General features: G+C 43.0%; 1 protein-coding gene across 1 annotated transcript in view; it reads right to left on the bottom strand.

Annotated features, from left to right (window-relative positions):
- The window catches only part of ARHGEF4 (Rho guanine nucleotide exchange factor 4), a 218,378-nt gene that overhangs the window by 105,280 nt on the left and 86,876 nt on the right, over positions 1-26,222 (bottom strand). The window contains 4 exon segments of the mRNA XM_017834879.1: positions 4,404-4,533; positions 9,909-10,235; positions 11,432-11,488; positions 13,272-17,687. Of these exon segments, the coding sequence (XP_017690368.1) occupies positions 4,404-4,533; positions 9,909-10,235; positions 11,432-11,488; positions 13,272-16,856 (4,099 nt within the window). The 5' untranslated portion in view covers positions 16,857-17,687.

The following is a 26,222-nucleotide window of genomic DNA, read 5'->3' as shown; positions in this document are numbered from 1 at the left end:
TGGACATTTCATGCTACAGCTACAATGATACACATCTGGGAACTTGCATACCACTTTCTTCTGTGTCCCTTCAAGAATTAAAATGACAAAACCGGAATAAATAGCTCAGCTTGTTATTTTGCTGAACTACAGGACTGCTAAATATTTATAAGACATAATGAAGTCCTGGTTTTGAGCTAATATTTTCCCTCTAGAACAGATTTCTCCAGTGGCTGTCAAACATCTTCACATTAGCTGTTGCCAAATGTGAGTTTAACAGCCCATCTATAGCTGGGAAAAGAAGATGAAAGTTGGCCACATGATGTTGAGTAAACAAACAGTCCCTTTTGCCTCTGAGAAATACTTTCCGCTACACCAGGGAGGCCAGAGGATAACTCAGTATCACTAAATGGTCACTGTTTTCCAGACTATCCACAAAAGATTCAGCCTTTGAGAACTTGGCTGGCCCATTCTTGTTGCAAGATTTCCAAGGCCACCAGTATGTTCATCACTGCACATCAGTCACGATGAGTTCATTCCTCTTTGGTTGGCACAACCAACACCAGCACTGTGGTGTAATTCCAGGGCATCTCTTGTAGACGTCTGATAGCAGGAAACTGAAAGATCTTAGGCTGTTTAAGTCTGACAAGATTCATGGAAAGTTGCCAAAAAGATCTGGTCTGCATTTAAATAATGATTTTAAATAATACAGGTTTAAGATCTGTTCTAGCACAGCTACAAACCTGATCTTGTAATACACCAGTTACAAGTTTCTCCCTCTATGAGGGTATGACAAACCCTGAAGGTTTACAGTCCTATGTGTGTCCACAAAAAAAATGAAACAAAAGTTTCACAGATTCTCTGAGAGACAGCATTGGGAAAACCTCTGAGAAAATGTAACAAGCTGGCACAAGAATAGTAAAGTCTCTGGCTGAGGTAACAGCAAGAGCAGGAACATTCACAATTTTAGGCAAAGTCTGCAGGTTATAAATAAACAAATATCTGTCTCAGGAGAGAGATGGGGAAGAAGAGGATAGGTATGATAGCCTAAAAGACAAACATGCTGGTCCACTGCTTTAACCCAAAGCCTTGTTATCCTTCTACTGCTCACTCCAGTACATTTTAGGCCCTTCCCTCTCACACCTTTTCTGGTGCAATTCCTATGTCAAAGGTTTCTAAAGATCTTTAGAAGCTGCCAAAAAGCAGAAAAGCATTCCCATATCTACATTAGGAAGTAGCTTGTTTCCTACACTGGCAGTGAGGAACATACTGCAAGGTACAAATGAAGACATGGGAATAACTTGACAACTAGAAGAAGAGGAGAACTGAAGGGAGACCTCATCACTGTCTACAACTTCATCATGAGGGGAAGAGGAGGCAGTGAGCTCTTCTCCGTGGGGACCAGGGACAGCACCCGAGGGAATGTTCTGAAGTTGTGTCAGGGGAGGTTTAGGTTGGATCTCAGGAAAAGGTTCTTCCCCCAGAGGGTGGTTGGGCACTGCCCAAGCTCCCCAGGGCAGTGGGCACAGCACCAAGGCTGCCAGAGCTCAAGAAGCATTTGGACAATATTCTCAAGCACATGGTGTGACTCTTGGGGTGTCCTGTGCAGTGCCAAAAGTTAGACTAAATAATCCTTGTGGGTCCCTTCCAACACAGAATATTCTGTGATTCTCTGAATTAAAGGGGAAAGATACTTTATATTCATCAACACTACCTGCTGAAGTGTGTAGCAGTCAGGGAAGCCCTTCCAAAGTATTTAAACGTTCCCGATGTCTGAACAGGACAGTAAACTTTGCGAACTCTGGGGTGTAGGTGTGTGCACAGGGGGTGTCCAGGCTCCATCCCTCCCGGCGAGGCTCCAGGCTCAGCCCATCCCGGCGCACACGGCGGTGGCACGGCCCCGCATTTCACAGGGGCCAGAGCCACCTGCTGGTGCCACACGGTTTGTCAGGCCCGGGCACCGCAGGGGACAGGGAGAGGAATGCTCAGTGACTGCTCCCCACTGCTGGGACAGCCAGGTGACAGCCCTGAGCCGGCCTCTTTTCTTCCAGCATGGCATAAAGGCAGAGAGAGCGATGTCTCCGTGCTCTGGTGGCAGCAGCTGGTGAGCAGAAGGTAACGAGCACAGCAGACTCAGCATTAAAATTAAACTCTTCTCCCAGCACTCCTGGTATGGTCTAGCTGGGAACAAACAGGCAGCCTCACCTAAGGCAGTAAGTCTGTGCCCAGCTAAGCTCTTGTCCCCAGGTACTGGGGAGGTGCACGACAGAAGTCTCCCAGCTGTGCATGGCACCTTTTGGGCTGGGGTCCTGCCAGTCATCACATACCTGAAGAACTAGAGAGGCTTACAAAATACTCTGTTCCCCACAGTCTCTGCAGCAGTCCCTGCATGAGGTGACCAGGTGCAGACTTTAACAGTGAGAAATTTATCCATATTTTCAACAAGGAAGTATATAGTACCACTACATCATGCACAGCACTTTCATATCCAGTGTCTTTTATGACTAAAGCATAAACTGGGATCATTAATATAAGCTGTTGCAGCCTTGGAGTTAAAAATCTTAAAATTAGATTAAATTAAGTCATCATTTAATTTTATATTTGTTTTACATGATCTACAGCTCTGTACAAAAGCAACAGGTTTGTTCTTACACAACAAATCTGTGTAAGAATCAAAGATTCTGCATTCTGCTGCACTACTGCTGCCTCAGGGACATACCCAATCCTAAAACTGATCCATCAACTTCAGAGTATTACTTCAGTAATTTGCAGTTTTCTTCTCAGCCACATCCTACCACAGGAAGGACAGGTGCACACATTCACCATGCCCAAAATGCTTCAAATGAAGTCCACAAGCAGCAGCTAAAAGAGATGGCTGTGGCAGAGGAGTCTCTGCTTCCTCTCTCCACCGTTTTACTCCCACATGAACATGGGTTTGGTGTTGAAAAAAGGATTCTGCTCCATTTCATTTGTTTTGCTACATTTACCCAGAAATTCTTGAAATCCAGGCTTAGGCCATGGTAAGAAGTTCACTTGTACCTAGCTCAGGAATATTGTGTGAATCATAGATGATTCAGTTGCATGCCCCATTTCTAGACAGCATATAAACACCTACAGCACTGCCAGCTGGTCAGTCTACATACATTTACACCCCCTATTCACCTTTAGAAATTCATACATATTTTTTAACTCCCTCAGATCCCAGTTGGGAACTACCATGAAATTTGTCTCAGCTGTGACTCTGAATTTACTTCTATGACAGCAGTGCTCAGGGATTTCAGCTGATGTCAGAGATGCACCGACAACTTGACAATGATGGGTTTCCATCTGGGATTTCCAAGAAGTAAAGCTGCAGCTTTTTTAATTCAGCCAGGGAGCTGGTCATAAGCACTGGGGCAACACCAGATGCTTGTGACAGCAAGTGATCAAAGCCTTCAGTACTGAGAGAGCAGAGGCAGGGCTCTTGACACTATGATAATAAGTAGTTTGTTTTCCTATTTCCAGATGAAGCCTCATGACTCTGTGCAAGAGTTGTACACAGTGTCAGAAAGCAAACCAGTTTTGCTTGACAGAATATTATGACCATTCAACTCAATGTTATTGTCCCTTGATTAAGTAACTCCAACAGTGTTTAATCAATGGTACAGAGACCTTCTGAGGCAGAAATAGCAGCTTGGCACCCAACTGTGGCTGGCTTTTCCTGGCTAGATTATGAACCGCCAAACAACTCCTCTGCATTCTGTTTTTCTTATTCTACCCCAAAGTGCTGTGATAGAGATATCTGCAGTGTTTGGGCAGGCACTGTCAGATGGAGAATTTAAAAACCTGGCAAGGATACATCTCCCTGTTTAATAATCCATGCAATTTACATTTTAATTCTGAAAAAGCGTCAGTCATTGGAAATGAAGCAGACACGAAACTTCGTGAAAATACGGCATACTTGTTCTTTAAGGGGATTTAAAGTACAGGAAACTTGTATCTCTAGAGGCTCATTTAGTTGCTTTGGTGCCTAATTAGCAACTTGAGAGGAGCCTCACCGTACCCACCGTAGCGCTCTCCAGCAAACAAAGGCAGAGAGCCTGTTTCATCTGCAGAAACCTAATTCAGGAGTGTGATATACATGGCATCATCCCAGGTGAGACTGAGTTCTCCTCAGACAACACAGTGCTGCTGCATCAAGCACAGCAGCATTGCCATGAGAGATCTCCACTCAAAAGCTGACCACTGCCTTTAAACACCACTCTGGTTATTCACTCAGGGAGAAAACAATCCAGAATACGAAAAGCACATGCAAGGTTCGACTCTAAAGCAGGTTTCTGCCCAGACATCATAAATAGGTTAGACTGCACACAAAGCTTCCATAAGCAATAAACCAAAGCTTAATGCTCTCATAACTCATGCCCAGCTAGGACTGGTGTACGCACCAGGAGCGGAGATGCGCCGTTTCCAGCCCACGCAGTCCAGGCCTGTCGGAGTGCTCTGCGAAAATGGGTGCAGTTTCAGTGGCAGGATGTCAAAGGCAACAGGAGATGTGATGGATGGACTTATTCCAGCCTGCAACAGGAGAGGAAAAACAAAGGCAACAAACATTAAACTAGTCCTGTAGGACAAAATATAGCACCTCTTTCCACCTCTGGTACCTGCTGTTGTAAGTAAGCAGAACATTAGTAGACGCACATGGATAATTACAGCTAGAGAGGTTAAAAAACAGTGAGAAGGCAGGAAAATTGCAAGTAATAAGAACAGGAGAAGTGGATAATCAGATACTGGATTCATACTTCACATACAACCACACACACCTACATTCACAGAATGTTTCACTCCTTCCTAAGTGTTTCTAGTGGGAGGGAAAAGCACATCAACTCAAGTCATCCCCTCAGCTACAGAACTGTTCCTACAGCTTTATAACAAATAGTTCCTGTTCTGGTATTTTAATATGCAAATAAAGCTTTTTCCTTCAGAGATTTATTGGTACCAGTCCCCAGCCATATAGAATGTGGATAACAACATTCTTCTCTTCAGTTAAAGGTACAAATAAGAACTCTTGCTTTCTCCTCTACCTGGCTGATTGATTTTACAAAACTTACAGAACTTTATAAAACTTTGAAAACTCTTTTGAAAGCATTGACAGATCTGAATGAACTTTAGCTGGTTTAAAGGGGAAAATGTATAGATACATACATATAGCTCATGACTTCTGATACAGAATGTAGCAATTCATGCATAATGCAGGGACACTTTTATCCCTTTTTCCTTCTCTCTCCCCCATACCTCCTGTGGCTGGCATACAGAGAAAACACCAGTGACTGCAGGTGACTGGGAGATCAGCTGGTCAGTAAGCACTGGTTCCACAGGCATAACCAGTTTGCATTTCTATCGCCTACACCCCTTCCTTTTCCTGCTGGGACATTAAGTTACCACATATCCATCCTTCACTGGAGACAAAATTTGGTATATTGGTTTACTGAGGTCCAGTAGTTTATCTAGGATCTTTCCTTCTCCCTACCAGCCCACATGATGCCCCATCAGCATAAAGTCTGCTGACTAGCCTTGATGCTGAAGCCTCCTCTTTAGAAAATGGTCATTAGTCAAAATCTCCTTCCAAAACTAAGCAGAACACAGTGCCCAAGCAGCTGAGAGTGCTGCTGCTCTGTGCCTGGTTTGCTTTTCTTCCCTGGACTTACTTTCCTAAAACAAAGAGAACACGGCCATTTCCTAAAACAAAGAACACAGTCAATACTTTGGCTCAGATCACCATCTCCTGAGGGATAACGTGAACCCTGTTCAAATTAACCTGAGCAGTGCCTGTTTTTCTAGAAAAGTCACAGCAAAGCCCCAGTGGGAGCACATGCTCTTCCAGTGACAATGAAATCAAGCGAGACAACTTACTGGGCCACAGCTCTGAAAATGTCAAGGGTAAAGTCGAGGTTATTTACATGAAAGGTGATAGAAAGCATTATTGTTCTGTGTAAGACTAGAAAGCAGAATCCTGTCCTAGGGCTGTTACAATAAAAATTGCAGGCTTCTTATTAATCCCTGGGACATCAGAGCAAACTTCAGGTACATGCATTATTTGATCCCTACAGCGTGGGAGACAGGCCTGTGCAACACAAAGTCGGGAGAAGAAGCATTTTCAGGGGCATTAGTAATATGTGGGTAGTGTTTTCCACAACCTACAAGGGAGGGGAGGGGAAATGAGGGACCAGAATATAGTACAGATCCTTTTTTTTACATTTTATGCCAGAGGTTCCAGGGGATTATTTCTATGCTCTTACGCACAGCAGTTCAGTCCCTGGCAGAGGCATTTACCCTTGTATGTCTGTGCTTTGTCAGGTGCACAAGAGAGGGAGATTTTTCTCATTAAATCCCCTCTCCAAAGCATGTTCATTATCCTCTTGAAGTGTGTCAGGTGCCCACAGTGCTCATAACTGTGGTAGCACCCAGCAAAACTTCATTTTCTCTTATTTTGGATATGGTAAAATCAGATTTCCAGAAGTCATATTCAGGGCAATAAGCTAAAGATCTGCTTTTCACTGCTTCTCATTTCTCTTTCAAAATAAAAGAGAGCTTTTTCTGCACAATTCCCCCTCTGGGTATAGCCCCCTGATGGGCCTTTTAGGAATCTCTCTAATTTGGCAGCACACAAACTGTGCTTGAACAAATGCACATAGAAGCCACGTCTGTGCTCCTATTGCTGTGCACTCAAGAGGCATCAAGCTTAACAGCCAGGGTTTAAGTTTTTGTTGAAACAGGAAAGCACAGGATGGGAACAGACAGTTCAGAGACATCATTACAAATTTTTTGCAAAAATAATTCCCAAAACAGAGCCCATTGCCATTACAGCATTACATATGTCAGTGTTTTTGGGCATAGTCTCTGCTCCAGTTAGGGAACTTATACTGCATTAGAAACAATTAAGAGGAGCCCAGGCTACAGCATGAAACCAGCACCATGTAAAGGGCAAAGCCTATGGCCAAGCAGAAGAATGTAGATTCATCCACAGCTATATGAGTTTCTCTTCTTCCCCTTGGGGTGAGGGTGTTACGTTAAGACTTTAAGGGCCAAGATCAGAACCTGCTCAGCTTGTTACTGGTAGCATCTCATTATAAGGGACAGCTGGGTCAAGCTTTGAGTTTGATTGGGAATTTACACAGTCTGTTCCCATTTAAAGCAGCGGAGCAGCTTACTGGACCTAAGCAAAACAAAGACCATTATATAGAATTGTTTAGGACTGGTATTTTAAGTGGTTATTTTTTTAGTTTGGAGGTAGTTTCTTGATTGTTTGTCCATCTCCCTCTGAATCCCAACTGCCAGCCCTCAGATTAGCCTTATATTTCCACTATACTAATCTGTGTACATTGACCTGAATCATAGAGTAGTACCAGAAATCAGCACTTGAAAAAACCAAGAATTCCTCCCTGCTTTGCTCTATTAAGTTGTTTCCCCAATGCAGCATTACATCACCTTGTGTGCTGACCTCATCTTGACTTAACACAATGTGACTTGTCACAACAGAAGCCACTCATCCCAAGGCAGCCGTGTGTCAGAAAACATCAGACTGGAAATTTCAGATCTCCAAAGGCCCATACAGTCGCCTTGTTGCAGTCACAAAACCACAACAGACAATGAACATCTTACAAAGCTGCTTTTGTGATAATTTGTTTCTTCTTATTAAAGGGGATTTAGCATCCCTCTAAAACTGCCCTCAAACACTGCAGCTTGTGACAGCACTCCCATGACACTTGGGAGCATGAATAAGTCTGCACTATTACAGGACTAGAGCATTGCAATGGCAGAAAACAACAACTGAGAAAAGAAATTGGGTGATTACCATTATAAATTAAAAGTACAGGCCAAGAAACGCAGTTATATGGTCATACAGGAATTAGCCCTTGAATCCCAACAGTTCTCTTAATAAACCAGCATTATGCTTTCTTGGCCTGCCCACAAAGATTAAAGTGTCAATAACCTACATAACACAGACTGACAGAAACATAAACCCCAAATCTACCTACATGCTACTAAATATCTTCTGCTTATCTCTATTATCTGGAGAAGAACGAACCAGGAAAGGCAGATGATTGATAAGGGGGGTGTCTCCACGGGCACAGGGGCAGCTGCAAATCATTGTGCAGCTGATGCCGATTTAGAGGTAAGTTTGCACCAGAAAATAGGGGTGGAAATGCTTAAAGGGGAAGCTGTTTTCTGGCAGCATCCAAATGTGCATTCAGTGAGCAGAGCAGACAGCATTCAAACTGTGTAATCTGATGGCTCCAGGGGAAGCTATTGAGGGAACTGGTCACTCCTCTCTGAAGCACTAATGGTCTCAGTGCTGGCCAACATGCCCTGCAGCACAGGCTACATTTCCATCGCTATCTGCTTGTCAAGGAATTGTGAGGAATATTTTTAGCGTGTTTTACTGATTTCTGTTTATCACTGAGCCTGTGTAAGCCAGGGATTCATTTTCACTACCTTGTATCATCCTGTACAACACTAAGCACTCAGAACCTTGAACAAAATGCAAAAGTAACCCAACTAAATTTTTTTTCACCTTAACATCCACACGCCTCAGGAGCCTTACTCACTATCTCCGACACATAGGTACTATGGAGCTGAGCCAGGGAAGCATCCTCACCAAACTGAGAGCAGGAAACCTCACAGAATCATACCCAGCACCCATCCAAGCAGCAACTGGCAACACTTTGTTCTGAAGAGCCCCACACATGCAAAATAGCACAGAGTTTTAGTCCTTGTCCCTGGGGAGGGAAGAACAGCTGGCAGTTTTTCAGAAACCCTGTTTCTGGAATTGGCCTGGCTTCCTGTCCCAGGTGTCCATCTTCTTCAATGGGAGACTCCCCCAGGCTGGCATGAGGCAGCAGGTTTTCCCTGGGAAAGCTAAGCTGTGTCGGGGGAATGTTTCCCCCTCACCATTCACAGAACTATTTGTGTGCATAAGTTCAAACACATTCTGAAATGGTGACAGGACAACTGGGGCCTCAGCTGCCCTCAAAGATTGTCATTTTAATGCAAGAGCAAGCAGAAACAGGCAACCAGGACAACAGAGAGAAGGGGAAACAAATACAGACAACAGATAAAATCAGAAAACCCCAAGGAAAGCTTTTATTTGAATATCTGCTACTTGATTTCAAGCTTGATCAGAAATTTTTTCCATGTTATCATGAGATACTGCAAGGAGCATCCCTTAATCTCATGTCCTTTCTCCCCAGAAGTTCTTTATTATATATGAAGGCTACTTTTGGCTCTTGGACGCAGATTCATTGCTCTCCCTGAAGGGAACAGACCTTAGCTCTGGACCCAAGAGTAACAGATGCCATCAGTGTGAGTCACAACAGCCACAAAGTTTGTCACAAGCAATCATAAAGCTGATCTAAAAGTCTCCCCCAGTGGAGAGGAGAATATTAATGACTAAAACTCCAATGGCAATGTTCTCTCGAGCATTTCACAGCAGGAATTTGCCTCAGTAAGAATTGTGGAGTTGGCCTTGGATACAAGGGAAATCTTATTTAGAAGTCCCTTATTAAAGTTATACAGCAATGCCACAGGGCACAGAATGAGATTTCATCTGTTTAATTTATATTGATTTAAGGAAACTCTGATTTGCTCCCTGCTCTCCCTATGTCTCAGCTCACAGAGCAACCTGATGCTCTTGCATCCTATTTCCAGCATAGCACAGGGCAAGAACTGTTTGCTTACAGTGACTAAAAAACCCACCACCTTTAGATACCATCACTTATGGACCAGGTTAGTGTTCCATCAGTCCCTGCAGAGTACTGGTTCCACAGAAAAGCTGACAGAAGTGGCACCAGATAAAGTTCAAGGTCAGGAACGTGATGACAGCAGAGAGAAGCAGCTGGAGCAGAGAGGAAGACAGTGCCAGAGGACGAGGACGACGGTGTACGGCTCCTTACTTTTAACGGGTCCCCTGGGAGATGCTGCGATTGAGCCCCTCTCTCTGGCTGTGTCTCCTTCTCTAGTTTCCTTTTTTGGTTCCTCTCCATCCAAACATCATCGAAGCTGAAGCACTTATAGAGGGGTTTAGGTCTCTTCCTCCTCCTCTCTGGAATCTCCTTAGCTTTTTCATCTGGAGCAAGGCAGGAAAGCCTCCAGGCTTTGCTCTCCAGGGTGGAGCCAGGGCGAGGGGATGGTGGGACCCGGGGGGGCCTCCTTTTGCGGTGGGGAACCCACTTCTTATTTGGCCTCTTTTCAGGTGCAGTTTGACATTGCTGTCTAGACTCCTGTTTTACAAACAGCAGGTGAAAACACAGGGTTTGCTGGATGGAAATGTTGTTTGCTTCAAGTCAGTTTGAACAGAAGATGGCAAAGCACAGTTATCCAGCTCCAGAACTACTCAGAAGAAAACACTTGGGAGGACTCCACTCTGGAGCAGCAGCTCTGTGATCCTTTGAAAGTGCAATATGTACTCCCTCTGCACAGGACAGGGCCCTTTTCACCCTCACTCTAGATGGCATATTACAATAACATTACTACTAGGATTTAGGTCACTCTGTCTGTATAATATTATTTACAAAGACAGTATCTCTGAAAATAGGAAAATGACCTCCTGTCTGTCTCTGCTTTTCTGACTGTACTTCAGTTATATAATGTGAAAAGGCTTCCTAGATGCCTGCAGGTCTGATATACCAAGCCCTGTGTTTCCTGATGTGCTCTTTACGCTATCCATTTTATTTGCTTGATGCTGGGCCAAGAGTAAGGAATTGAACAGGTTTGCCTTTCACTCTCATTGAGTGGTGCACAAAATTACAGCTTTTACACTAGAACAGCTGGAAAGCAAGTGTGCCCTGAGGCAACCAACGACTATTCCAGGTAGCATCAGTGTTAGAATCGATAATATTTAAGGTGGGAGACACTGACACTGGGGAATGAATGATCTCAGGAGTCTCTTTTCATGACAAATAAAATGCTCTATCTTGATAGTTGTATCTGTCCAGTTTCCCACAGTTCCTTTGAAGAACCCCAATAAAACCAAACTCCAGGCACTTCCTATCTATTCTCAACTAACCAACAATTCCAGATCAGTTCTTCTTGCCCCGGTAAGAGATGCCACAGTCTAGAAACAGTAGTTGCTGTGAAAAAGGAAAGTGTTTCCTGCTGGTGTTCTGTGCCTAATGCCATCATACTGGAGAGGGGCAAGGAGAATGTGCAAATTCCAAACATGGGACATTTTAGGACAGTTTGCGCTTGCCTGCTGAATAACACAATTATGTAAGTAAAATCATGCCACAAACAGATTAATTAAACATGTAACGAAGTTCCTGACAGATGGGCAAACTGGTAATGGTTCTGTCTTGTTGTTTTCTGCATAAAATCTTTGTCCTGGAGGTAAGCTGAAGAATGCTGAGAATGTTAACCACTAGCAGGTACTCAGAGAGGGGCTGCTCTGTGCCCCACCAGGCGAAGAAGAGTTACTTACCAAGGTGGCATCCAGAGGTGTCCAGGACAAGCTGATCCAGTGCAGTTTGGCACAGCACTGTAACACAGATAAAGCCACAGCACTGGAAAAAACACCTGGCTGGGGGCTTGGGGAATATGTACAAATCCCCTACTGGAGGGCACATTGGGAAGTGAACTCAAGAACTTCACAATTATGCATTTGTTTTGAAATAATGTCTTTTCTATGTGGAACAGAAAAGAAATTTTCTCCAAATCCACTGATAAACTTAATTTTATGACCTCTTTACTAAGCAGCATACATCGGGAAGGCCATGCTTAGTGCATAGAGGACAATTGTGCTGGGAAGACTTAACACTGTAAATATACTTTGCCTGATGTCTCTGTTGTATTTTCAGGGATTCCTGAAAAAAACAACTTCAGTTACAAAATCCAGGGTGCAGCTCTACTTCATTTCATGAAAATGGAAATAAATAAAGCCCTATCTGCTTTACTATATTAGATCTTATGTTTTAAAAACTGGGACATTTACATTAATTTCCAGGCTCCAGTTACATTTGCCCAATTTCAGATATCATATTTTGCAGCCTCCAGAAGAATCAGGAAAATTAAACTGGTTTTATATGGCTTAGATACCATTTAAATTTTTTATGGTTTTCTTTGAATAATTTAATCTAGCAATCAATTTAAGTAATTATTTATTTGCTTCTAATGGTTACATTATAGGATGTGGGCTTGCCTATTCAAGGCTTTACACATGCCACATCTTTCCACTCTTTTCTAGATGTTCTTTTGAGCTATTATTTACAGGTCAGTGATTTTATTCACCCTCTGAGAGGCTTCATCTGTTGACAGCATGTATAGTCCAAGTCTCTTGCTTTTTCCTAGGCTGGTGTAACACTGCAGTGTCTTATCTGGAATGTTGTGTCCTCTATTATGTTTGTAGGTTAAGTTGATGCCCACGAAAACAAAAGATTTTCAAGTAAAGCTGACCACAGAGGGGAATAAAGTAAATTCTCTTCCCTATTTTCCACCAGCAATTCTGGTACTACAGCCCTCACTTCTCCAACTGCCACCCATACACTTCTTTGGATCAGCTAAAAACCCCAAGCCAGTCAACCAAAACACTTTCACTGGGAATATGTGCAGAGAGGTTGAGGCAACTGGGTTTATTTAAGCTCATAAGAGGGCACTGGAGGCAATATAAGGGCAGTCACCAACAACTTTATATTTACATGGATGAGGGATCAAACTCCTCTCAGTAATGCTAGACAATGACACAAGGCAGTGGCCAGAAACTGTAGCTTGGAAAGTTCTGGTTGGGCACTAGGAACAAAAAATTCTCCAGGAACATGTTTCCCAGAAAGGTATTGAAATCATCAGCAGTGGAGGTTTTCAAGACTTGATTAGGCAAAGCCATGGTTTGGTCTATCTGGTGGTGCCATTAGTTGTGTATGCTCCTACCAACCATTTGTTTGTTTGTGTCTACACAAAAAACCAGGAGCTTCTACGAAAAAAGTAGGAAGAAGGGGTAGGCTAAGATCATTTTGGAGGGTATCAAAACTTTTGTGTACACTGGGATGTGAGAGACAAAAGGCAACAGCAGCAAAAGCTGTGTGAGGGCTCATTTAGATTTTTGTGGCAAATCCTCCCCTAAAGAGTGCATCAATTCATATAGTCCTGGACAGAAACAGAAAGGATAAGTAGTGCTACCTGTCTCAGACCAAGAGGAATATTAATGTGCCCATCTAACCAATGTGTTCATTGAGCCATTAAGGAGTTTCACTGGAATTCCTAAGCCATATTAAAGCAAAAGACTGCAAACCACACCACCCTCTGATCATTCCCAGACAACAACTCACCTCATCTTGGAGCATATCACTAACGGAAGAAGCTGTATTTAAGCTGATCTGGGATTGACTGCTTATGCCACTGTCATCCCTTTGGTATTCGGCGTCCAATGAGTGCACAGAAAGTAAGAGACTACCTCTGGGTTTCAATGTCTTTGGTCTCTCAGGAGCCTCCAAATTGCTTTCAACTCCAGGGCTGTTCCCAAGAGAAATCATCGAAGTGGCACATACTCTTCCAGGATAACGGAAGGTCCTCTGGTGAGAAGTGGATCGTGGACTCTGCGGTTTAGGACTCATGGGCCTACAAGGCATGTCTTTACCATTGGAATTTGAGTGGTGGGGACATGATGGACTTGACTGACTGAATGCCAACTGCAAGTCAGTGGGGCTAAATGGAGATTTCATCCAGTATTCTTCTAGGGAAGTATTTAAACTGTTGCTGAGAACCTCCTGCTGCTCATCACAGTCAGAACTCTGTGAGTATTTAATGCCCAAGTCATGGGACTGTACTCGTCTTCTCCACATACCTGCAGGTGAAGAGACATCAACAGGTTCCACAGAGTTGTCAAAATAGTTGGAGCCACTATCTGCTTCTGTTTTAAAAAACGTGTGTCCATTGGAACTACCCTGTCGTTCTACTGGTGTTCTCATCACGTGGCCACCACTTGCACTCAGACCCTCCTGTGTCGGTGATAAACTTGCTAAGACAGGCCTTTTTAGTCCATCTGCCTCCTTGCTTTTTAGAAAAGCTTTCCAGGTGCTCTGGCGAAGTTTGGCTTTCTCCTTTTCATTTTTCAGTGATACTCTCGAACTTTGCTCAGTGTTTTCCTTTTCTGTAGATCTCGACTCAAATAAGCTTGAGAGGGATTTGTGTGCCAAGGCCAACCTTGTCTTGAACTTCTTGCCCTCAGGGGTTTTGTTCCTTTTGTATTCGCTTTCAGGGAATGATTTTCTAATCCCAGAGTGCTCCACAGGTTCACCATCATTGTTTTCAGATGAACCTGAAACATGTCGATCTGCATATTTGACAGGTCCCAAACAGGGAGAAGTTGAATTCATATCTCTGTCTTCCATCAGTATCCGACCAGAGCCAGAGGCCTTCCTCAGGCTCAATCTGTTGAATAATCCTGGGGGTCTCTCATAGAATAAATCATCATCATCAGAGTACTCTGAGGTGTAACTTTCCTTCCTGTGGAAGACTAAACCAGATGGACAGCTTTTCAAAGACAGTAAACTTGCAGTGTCTTCATCATCTTTCCCAGCTTCCAGCTCTTCTATCTTTGCCTTGCTGCCAAAGAAACTGCTACTTCCCTGATTTTCTGCTGTGGCAGGCTTAGTTTTCCTGAAAGATGTCATCTTTGAGAATACTAAAAACCTGGAAGCTTTCCCACTATTCTCATTCTTTGTTGGCTTCTGCACTGCTTTATAGAGACTGCTGTTACTTCCCAGGATGTGGGATAAGTTGTCATCCATTTCCTCGCTGTTAGTGCTGCAGGTACTTATATTATCCAGGCCCAGCATGCAAGTGTTATGGATCTCCCTGTTCACAGACTCATCAAAGACATCAGACACATCTAGACTGAGTGCACTGTCTTTGCTGGGGTTAGCAGTGTCTTCTGCAGCAGAGCCCTGCCTTCCTTCCCTAGGAGAAGGTCCTTCACAAATACCTGTTTCTTCCTTTGAGCCATTACAGCCTTCATTTCCTTGCCTGCCTACTGCTTGTTCAGAGACAATGCTGGGCCCTTGAAGGTCATCAGCACCATCTCCCGGACACAAACTGCTTACACTGCTGCTCGTTTCCAGTGTAGCTGCACTAATTATATATAAGCCTTCCTCTCTGCCTTGATGTGCTTTGAATTCCTCTTCCTTAGAGGAATCTCTTGTTCCAGGCTTTCTGGAGCCTGACTGTCTGAACTGTTCTAATTCAAAATCAGTCTGTGTTCTGCAGGGCTCTTCCTCAGAGACCTTCACACCACCTGTACTGTGTGATTTTATGAGCACTTCTTCACAGGGACCTGTCTGACTTTCTGCACTAAGTGTATCATTGCTCAGTGGTACAGTAACACTCCTGAATTCCACTTCCTCACTTGTTACTGTGGGATTACTACAGGTGAACCCTAAGGATGAAACTGCATCGGTTTTTTCTCTTTTCTCTTCTGAAACTTCTGGTTCTACTTTAGCTGTATCCCTATCAGGGGGTACCTCTGCACTGCCAGGAATGGGATGGGTGGCCAGAATTTGTTCTTTACGGATACAGTTTTCACCAAGAACTCTCTCTGGCTCATCATGAACTTTGTTCACAGTACAAAGAGATATCAAATCCCTCCTCACTACATTTCTCAATCTCTTGGTTACCACTTCAGTAGGAAGGTCATCATTCAGTGTCTTGGACTGTAATCCTTTCTGCTCTACAGAGACTATAATTAGTGCAGGCTTTAACTCTGGAACCATCATTAGATCCCTCCTCTGGCTTATATAATTTGATCTGGGAGTCCTTTCAACAGCAAAGGCGCTGTCACTGTCTTCATCCTTTCCCTTATGAGTAGGATGTTCATTTGTTACTAGCTCAGAGTCGCTCCTTAAGGTACCAGTTTTGCAACTTGTATTTTGCTTCAGTGGCTCTTCGTGCTCTGTCCCAGTGTCACTGCCACCTGATTGTACTGTGGTTTCCAGGAATTTCCAACCAAAGTCAAGATTAGAAGAATGATCTGCCCATCTTTCTCCTGCCACAATTGTCATACCTGACAGTTCTGATTCAAGGCCATTCTCCTTCAAACATTTTTGGTCTATTCCACTATTGGAAACACAGTTTACAGAATAATCCCAATCTCTGTTTTCCACAACAGCAGGAAAACTTACATGAGAAGCTGCAAGGTTCTCAGTGCCACCAGTGCCCAATTCAACATCAGTATCACAGGGGAATCTGCCTGCTTCCAGAGCTCTTTCAGCTTTGTACTCATCACTTTTTATGAGTTCTTCAGCGTTTATGGTCACTGGCTCACAGTCCAGGGCAGAGGAAGTCTGCTTTTGTTTGGGGCTGCACTCACAAGCATCACCCTGTGTTAAGCTGTCAGCACAGGTACCGACTGGCTCTGGGTTCAGGCCACATGTCTCTGATTTAGAGTGCAAATAATAATCAATGCACTGGGGAGAGCCTGCTGGTTGAGAAACCTGACACTCCTTTGAGTTCGTGTCAGTATCAAGAAGAGATCTTTTTATGCCAAACTGACCCTCTATTTTTATTGCTGGCTCAGGGCTTATAGGTACCCTTCCTAAGTTTTTCCAAGTGCATTCAAAATCCAACCCTTGAAGATGTATTCTGGAACATGACCATCTGAATTTGTTTGTAAGGTGAATGCAGCTCCCCACATATTCTGTCTGGCTTTGAACACTGATGTTTTCAGGTACACTGTGCCATGTTTTACTTTCTGTAATCTCTGACCTTGTGTGTGGTGGCCGAGATTTTGGTTTGAAGCAACTCTGGTAAAAGAGTGAATCTGATGTCAGCATAGTCTCTGTATGTCCATGTTTTATCCTTTTGCCTGTAGTTTCCTCACTGTCAGCTGAATTCCTCCTGCTGCATTTTATACTGGACATAGAATCTAACTCACACTTATAGTCAGATGTCTCAGTGTAACTTTTAGAGTTAGGTCCATTTGTTTCAAAATGAAGATTAGGTAAACTATAGCTAGACACTGCATCTGACTGGAAGGAAAATTGCTGTACCTCAGGAAAAATCAAACAATTTTCTGAGTTTGCTTTGAAACAATCAATGCTTAATACTGCAGGATGTTCCCTCTGTCTTGTAATATCATCTTCTGTAGGTACTGGATTGGTACAGGATTGCACTTTAAAGCTTTCTAACTCTGCTTTATTTTGCAATGCTGCCACAGAACTTCTCTTTGCCTGTGATACAATGCCCTCTTCATGGAATTTGTTCTCTGTGATAGAAATATCACTAGAGAATGTTTGTTCTTCATCACCCAGTTCTTCACCTTCTGCCCTTGCTGACTGTACACAAAATTCAGTCTTGCTTGGTGCTGCTTTTATTTTGTAGGACAATCCGAACTGTATGTGCTGGGTGAATTCTGGCTGCCTGGAGCACTTCAGTCCATGGAAGGTTGTTTCTGCCCTTTCTTTGGGAAAATTACAGCCCAGGGTTTTTTTTTCAGTGAACAGGCAGTTTGAATCCAAGCAAGTGTTCCCAGCTATGTCACTAGAAAGAGATTCTGTATCTGATGCACTCTCGTAAGGCTCAGTTTTTACATCTGACAAAGATCCACTCTGATGTGACACGGTCTCAAAATAATCTTCATCTGTTTCTTGGCTGGATCCACGTACCTCCAGCTCTGTTGTGCTTGGGGTAGAAGTACTCAGATCGTCCTCAAACTCTCCTTCACTGATGTAGTTTTCAACTGGCTGTGGGGTCTGTGAATAAACAGAAAGGAATGCTTTAGCAGTGATTTCCCATAGCAGCAGGGCAACATGAATTATTATTAGAAAAGGGACTTCGGAACAAAATTAATTTAATACACACTGATGTCTTTGAAAGTTATACTTGATGTTTTACTTATTGATGGTCCTGAGGTCTTGTTCTTTCTATTTCTTACTTTTCTTTTCCTTTAATGGTTCTTAAATAATCTTTTTTTATTTGATATGCAATTGTACAGAAGCCAAAATTTTACTTTTGGCCATATCTTTCATAGCCCATTACCAAAACACATTTCACATTCAAATACATCAAATGAAAATCACCCCTTGACAGTAGATCTAAAAACTAATGAACCCATCTTCAAATCCAAGGAGGAGGTTTATGTGGAAAACCTGAGAAGTAATTGTTAGTGTCTGCATTAGAGAAATCTGGCATAAAAATACGCAGAAACTGCACCTGAGTAACCAGATATTACCCATACCAAAGCCTGACCCAGAGGTGAAAGAAGCCTTAGATCTCATTTTCCAGAAGGTTTATACCAGGAGCACTACATGTATGAGTTATCAGAGCACATCCGAATCAGTGGCTCAGAGCAGAAAGATCAAACTGTCAATATTAGGAAATGTCTTTGTCCCAGACAGCTGCCCTGGGAGAGCCTCAGTCTTCTTTTCTTCAACCATCAGAAAGTTGTCTGGATGTTTCTTAGGATTGAAACAGATAATGAAATCACAGCAGGCTTTCAGGAGGTAAAAATAGTACTTGCTGTCTGTCAGCTTCACATTCCGCTATTGTCAGAAGTTCTACAAATGTACCCAACAAAGATATTTAGCTGATTCCAGCTTCAGTCCATTAATATCTAGAATGAGATGCCACGTAAGTATAAATGGCAGCCTTTAACCCTAATTCTGGATGCTTCTTTAACCAGGTTTTGGTAACATTCCTCACAAGAATCATTGGCACATTTTAAAATCTGAAAACTGAGATAATAAACAATGAAAGACTTTTCTAAATAACAAACAAACCAAAAACCACCACAAGTGAATGGCAGCCATCAAACTAGAACACAAGATCCTTCAGCCTGACTTGCACATCAGGGTGCTTTGTCACAGAGGAAGTGTGAGTCCTCATGTGGGAAGCCAAATTCCAGATCACATCAAAAGATATGTCACAGAGTTTCTGATTCTAGGCACCAAAACATAGAGGGTAAACTGGAAAAGGGAAGGCACAAGAGTTATTTCCAAATGGGATCTCAATAAGAAGACTGGTATTTTCTCTTGACAGAAGAAGGAAAATACAAATTGAATGGAGGAGGGAAGGGGGAGAATTTAGTGTTTTAAACCAAGTCCAAAAATCACTTTCACACCATAAACCTGACCAAATTGCACTATAGTGGCACATGAGTCACATAACCAGCAGAGCAATATGTCCATTACTGTGTGCAATCAGTGACACATGTAATTGAGTTCCTTTATTAGTGTGAAATCCCACTATCACCAGGACAGAAATGACCAGCACAGAGCAGCATTTCACATGGTGACAGCACTGCACAGAAAGTGAGCGTTGGCTCTCACAGCAGTGACTGCAGCAGCAGCTGCTCACAGTGACAGCACTGCCTCCGCAACACTGTTCTGAGCACAGATTTACAGATGGCCATAAACTGAGATAAAAACTGTTCAGGCAAGGAGGAACAAAGTAATGAAGATGACTGACTGTCCTCAAGAATGATTATGAATTAAATTACAAAAAAAATTGGGGCAGAAATCCCTTACAGCCCATCTATCATTCCAAACATAGCTACGTCAAAATATTCATACTGTGAGCCCTCCCAAATTCATTATTTGTTTTTAATGGGTATTACACAAAATTTTGCATTTAAAGCAGAAGCATAGGCCCCACAATTGCCTCCATAACTTGTGGGGAATGAGGAAACAGCTTCTAGGTATGAAGGGCACCAATTAGTGTCAACCAGCACTCCTGGACCAGGCCCAAGACTGAATATGTGCCCCAGTGCTGCTGAAGGGAAGAGTCACTGCCAGGATCAGCCTGGGGCCACCTCTGCCAGCTGTGCCCTGGGATAGAGTTCCCTTGAGGAGGGAGAGGATGTGGAAGCTTCAGTTCCCACCAAGTTTAGCAAAGTCCTCTGCCTAACAGACAGGGGAGGCCTAGAGCTGACCTCTAGTAAACCTGACATTCATGAGCTCACTAAACTTCCCGCGGTGACCAGGGAAGAAACCCTAACAGGGCAAACAATGTGCAGATGGTGCCATTTGTACCTTCTTCCATGGGTCTTTGACTTCTCAGCATCTCCAGGAGGCCAGGCCTTTGCTCTGACCATGTGCTCTGTCATATGTGGTTTTATTTTCTCCCAACCTGTAGTGTGTGTTTTGTTAGGGTTTCTGCAACTACTTCTCATGATGTTTTACTGGGGGGTTAAGGACTCACTCAGAGTATAAGGGGAAAGTTTACAATGGGCTCTGATGCAGCCCTGTGATCCCAACACAGACAATCACAGGCTCAGGAACTGAGCAGATGTGTGGCAGTGATTCTCAACTAGGCTTCTGATTAGACAACAGTTCCCATGCCTTTAATTTCCATAAGATTACACTGAGAATTTCAAAAGACAAATGACAGCTTTTTCCTGGGAAGAGTTCTTGAGAAAACCCTCAGTATCCGTGGACAGAGTTGTGTGCTTATACATTTCCTCAATCTCAGAGCAGATAAACAGTTGGAAGAAAGGGCTTGAAATAAATATGAGAAACAACTGCCAAAGTAAGGCTTTTGCACTTCACAGACAATAGAAAAACAACAGCAAAGCTGCCCCTGCCTGCTTTTCTCTTGCATCTCTTTCACCAACTCTGAAATGTGCCAAGAAAACAGGATGAAGCTGAAATTACTGATCTGTCCTGTTATCATTGCATGCAGCCATGTATTATCACAACCTAAAGTCACCAGAAAACCAGACTTATAACTTTGTTGTGTGGAGATCTCTATCTCCATAACATAAGACGCCTTCCATCCAAGTTACTCTCATATGTGACATCTGCTCCCACGGGCTCAGTGCTCCTGTCTTGTGAACACTTCTAATTTGGTGGAGAAGTCATGTATCATTTTTTCTCTAAATCAGATTTGGTATTTGAATAATTTTCTCACACAATATTATATTGTGCCAATTGTAAGTTTTGTATTGTATCTCCCTAATTTTCTCTGCCTAACAACTAGCAGGATATGTTAAGCAGACAATTGTTTTACTTCAACTAGTCTTTTAATTAAGGATTTTATCCTTAAATCTCACAACCACAAAAAAGAATCTGACCATTTATATGATCTTTGCTTTTACTTTGAATGCAAGTTCCCTAAGCAAGCCTAACTTGCTTTCCCACTAACTTGTGCCTGACTTTAGTTATTACCTCATTTCCAGCTCAAGGAACATCACAGAACAGTTTTTCCCTGAACTCAAGACAACATGAAAGCATTTTCAGTTGATATTTCAAAGGATTCAGACAACTGTTTTCTCCATAGGTGGTGTTGATAACATCAAAATCTTGAGTTGTTATCAGTATACATTTCATGACTCTCCCTTCATACCTTGTCTGACCGAAAGGGACAGTGCAGCATCTTTGATTTGCAGTGTAATGAGACTAAAAGGCAGTTCCCATGAACACAGGTGGAACAAGCCAGCCATCCTCTCTGCTCAGTGGGCCTCAGCCCTGCTCATGAGGTAAAGGAAATGTGCAGTTCCCAGGGCAGGCATCACTTACAAAGGGTCTCATCCTGCAGAGTGCTGTGTGCTCTGCACTCCTGCTGATGCAGGTACAGGTGAGCTCAGGACACTCAGGATTTGGCTGTGCCTACTTCAGTACTTCAGTACTCCTGGTGGGGTTATCTACATGCTCTCTCTCCATCACTGTCTTTGAGAAGGGCAACGCTAATATAGCCAGTTAAAAAGAGTGGGGAGAGAGAAAGATAGATGAAGCTAGTGGGTAAAACTGGCCTTTCACTGGCAATACAGGCTGTTAACAGAGCTGCTTCAGGCTCCATTTGTAGTGTCATCTAGGGTTACTTGTATTGGTTTAACTTGTGTCCTATATATTTTAAAAATAAGCTGAGTGGAATTGCTGAGTCTCTAAAGCTCCTCATTGCTTTCTCACAGAGAGTGACTGGGTATGAAATTCTGAAATTCTCATGACAGCTAAATGGAAAATATTTGAGGCAATCTAACATGGTAGCATGAAACTCATCCACCCTCAGTGTAATGAGAGCTGTGAAAAGCTGAGCTTTCTTCTACAACCAAGTAGGGTCTTAGGTGGCCTAAATAGCTTTGAAAAATACTGGTTGTGGAACTGCCATTATTGTCATTATGGATATCCTGAGTTGAGGGTACAGAGGAAAAACCAAAGGTGTGTTCAGTCACAGGACAGAAACAGCATTCAAAATACCCAGTTTATCCTTTTGTGCCTTTGATACACCTCTGCTCATAGAGGTACAGCCTTGGAGAGAGAGAGAGGAATCTGGCCTCCAGGCTTTGGTTTCTCCAATTGGGCTGGCAGAGGTTGCCCAAGGTAATGTCACTTCTAGAAACTTGGATGGTTGCCAGGTTGGAAATGCCTGGAAAGATCTAAGACCACCAAGCCTTTCCAGAAGAACTGCCACAGAAATGGCTTTTCACAAACTAAGTTATCTTCTTGGATTTAAAGCAAACACAGCACAAAATTGTTCCTCTTCACAAAAACTTCTGTCACAGGGTTCAGAAGTGGTTCATGGCAATGATGGAGCACAGCTGCCATCCCAGGGAACCAGTCACACTACCTCAATCACCACAGAGCTATAAAGAAAAAGCCCTTCAAACACATTTGTGGAAAAGATATAGACTCAGAATTAATGGTCTCAACTTACCTACACTTTTCCATGCTTAAATAAATGCAAAGCCTGAAATCCTTAAAGCAAATTAGATGCCAGTCAGGGGTTGGATTATACATGCAATAAAGAGACATAGGCCTGGCTCAAGGGAACTTTGTGTGGCAAATGAATTTGCATGTTACGGTTTATTCTCAGAAGGGAAAACACAGAATTCTTTGGGAGAGTCCTTTGTGACGCCCAGAGTTGTGTTTTTCAGGGTTCCCATAACACAGAAGCACAAGCTTGTGAAAGCTCTTAAATGACTGGTGGCACAACCAACCCCTCAAAAAAACTCCCAGTGGGACAGGACTTCAGATAGGAGGTGACAGTGCAGGGTGCAGAGCAGTAGCTGTGACCCACCCAGAATCCCTCTGCACTGATGGACTGCGGCTGGAAAAATGACCCAACAGAGATTCACATTAGAAACTAGAATGAAAACATAATGAAAAGTAGCCACATAAGATCCCCAAGGCCTCAAATTATCTTCCTGATCAAACCCAGATACCCCAACCCTTTTGTTAAATTGCCTTTATTTACTACTGACTTGTAAAAATAAACCTTATTACACTTAATGAGGAAGAAGTAGATTTAAAGACATTAACTTCAAACAGAACTTCGGTTTCTCAGTCAGCAGAAGAACATGTTTCTGAATTGTCAGTCATTTCAGTGGATATTATAGGTGCTTCAGATGCTTATAAAGAGCACAGCAGCATGAAGAAGAGCAGATGCAGCGCTGTGCTTTGCTGAGGACTGCTGAGCAGTGATGCTGTTGTCAGCACTGAACCCTCACAGTGATTCTGCTCTGTGCACAAATGGCATTCCACAGGCACTCTGAAAGACAGAGAAATGAAACCCTCTGCAGGTAGTGAGGACAGTGCTCTATAGCCACTGAATTATGACTTGCAAAACTCGCAAACCATATTCAGTCTTTTTCTGCAGGACACAAACGTTTGCATCTTAACTGCACAAGAGGAAACAAAATTCACAGATGGATGAGAGAAGCAGAACTTCCCCAGGAGGTTCTTACTTCAGTCAGTGCAGATATGTACATGCATCCAAAAGCAATTTTGGCACGAAGTCCTCCTGCCGTTTGGTGACACAGATGTTTTGTTAATCATCTATACACAGCAACAGCACTGTTTGCAGGGCTCTCCATCCTTAAGTGGTAACATTTTTATATACAGAACCATTCATATATAAAGGCATTAAAACAACATATCTCCCTTTTCCACAGAAGATGGATTTTTCATTGTTCCCAGATGGTGCAGTTACTTTTTGCTGAAAAATATCTCAAATCAAGTTGTGTTGATTTGTGAGAACCTGCCCTACACTAATGATTACTGGCATGAGGAAACAACCCACAGCCATCCACTCATATGTGTCCTGCTCTATTAATATTTAGTGCCTTCACTAGAAAGCCTTTAAATGGTTAAACAGCTCCCAGATCAGCAGGACTAGGTGAGCAATTGCACAAGGCTCTGGCAGCTGCCATCCCTCCAGTGGTAGTGCCAGGCGAAGGCAGGAGGGAGAAGGGTTTGGAACCAAAGGCAAAACAACACACAGAATCAGTGAAATATCTGAACATCACAACAGCATCCTAACTGCCAAAACCTCAGTGTGTCTCCCCCTCCTGCCAGCCTGAGTGCTCTGCTTCTGCTCAGTGTTCCAACAACACAGCCCCGATTAACCTGCCCCAGAGGTCATCTGGGCCTCCACCGTGATGTTGTCTCGTGACACTTGATCAGTACAGGACTGCAAGAGCAGAGAAACAGCACAGGCAGCGGGCACTCCACAGAGCTTCCTCAATTCCTTCCAATAAGCCAATTCCAACATAAAACACTTTTATAGCCTGAAGCCAAAGACATTATCTCCCCGTTTGCTATTAACATTCCTACTGCAGAAGTGTTGGCCAAGGTGGGTCCCAGTGGGTGTGATCCGGGAGCCATCTAGAGGTGACGGAGGCGCCTGATCGGACACGGTTTGCACAGGGAAACACACACTCCCCTGAACAAACATTTCAGTGGGCAAGTGGCTCACTATCAAATTCCTTAGCACTGCTGTAGCTCCAGCCAGATAGGACTGCCTAGCAGACGAAGAGGAGAGGCAGTGAGGAGGCATAAAGATTTATGGTGTTAAGTAGAAGATAAATATGCAAAAGAAGTTATTTGTACAAGATGATTGCACAAGACTGAAAAGTTCATGGCTCCCTGTATCTTGTATTTGTGGTTTATTTCTTCCATTAAGTTTTACAAATAAGTTTTTATCAAAGCAGCAATATGAGAAAAAATTATTATGAAAATACTTGTAGATTTATTCTCACAAAATGACAACTAATTTGTACCAAAAGAAATCCTTCATTTTAGCAAAGACACTAACTATGTAGGTTCACCCTTGAAATGCAAAGTTTAGACTGTATCAATAATTAACACTGTTACTGTTATGAAATATAAAAACATCTTTTTTTTTGTAAATATGACAATATAATACATCAAATAAAATTTGGAATGTGAACAGCTAAAATTCAGACTCCAGCAGCTTCCCTGCTCTCTGACACGATTTGCATTCACTGCACTGCAACACTCCCTCTGCTGGCAAATCTAAAGGACAATATATTGCTTATTGCTTCACCGTGCTTCTGCATTCAGCATGTGGAAAGTTTATATTGTTAGATTGCTGATTATCTTTCCATGAAAACAGAGATATATTTTGCTTGCTTTATAATACCAGGTCAATACTGCTCCTACCTCACACTCTTCTTCTATATTTAATTAACAGCAAAAAGCTCAGGATGCCCCAGAAAAAGATAATCAGAAGTTACCGTGTTCATGTTGAAGACACAGTGTAAAGATGGAGCAGGTAAATCGGTGCTTCCATGAGAGGGGGGGCTAAGCCACAGTGAAAACGCATTTTTGAGCTAAAATGGAAATACAGCTCACTTGGCCACAGGGAAGCTCCTGCCTCAGTCACAGAGGCAAACGTACATCCACCTCTGTGTAAATGCTACCATCAACCTTTCACTAGGGCAGATGCACCTTTGAGAGGCTGAAGCTGCCTGGTAGAAGCAACACTCAGCTGTGCACAGACCAAAAGCCCTGCCTAGAAACTCTGTGAATCCTCCTTCAAATTCAGGGCCCGTGCTGTGCAGCCCAGGAACGTCGAGTACTGACATCCTCCAAACAGTGGATGTTTGTATACTCTTCAGAAGATCATTATGTCTTGCTACTCTCTGTTGAACAAACACAGCACCCACAGTTAGTTTCCCCTCAGAGTGTTTAAGGGCATGTTTGACCACTTTGCTGAGAGGGAACCTTTAGGCTTCCTGGTGAAAGGAGTTCTGCTCTAGAAGACCAGACAGCGAGTGCTGTGGTGGTGTGTCCTCCCACTCTAACCTTGCTGCAATTACATTTTTGTGAGCACACTTTAGAACAGACATATTTACCTTTTTCAAATGCAGTTCTTTTTTTTCAGAGTGCCATTAAGAAATTACAGTAGGAATGCTGAATCAAAGGAGTAAAAGATGGTAAATATTTTAAAGACAGGGCAAACTCCCCTAAAGAAGAAAGCTATTGGAAAAAAACCCCAAAACCTCCATTAAAGACAAACAGTGGCCCGAGAAAGCCTAAGTGTATGTGTGC

Source organism: Lepidothrix coronata, unplaced genomic scaffold (genome assembly GCF_001604755.1).
Source record: "Lepidothrix coronata isolate B3197 unplaced genomic scaffold, Lepidothrix_coronata-1.0 Scaffold243, whole genome shotgun sequence".
In the NCBI taxonomy this organism is placed as follows: Eukaryota; Metazoa; Chordata; class Aves; order Passeriformes; family Pipridae; genus Lepidothrix; species Lepidothrix coronata.
The sequence above is the reverse complement of the archived record's forward strand: the minus strand, read 5'-3'. Positions and strand labels throughout refer to the sequence as shown.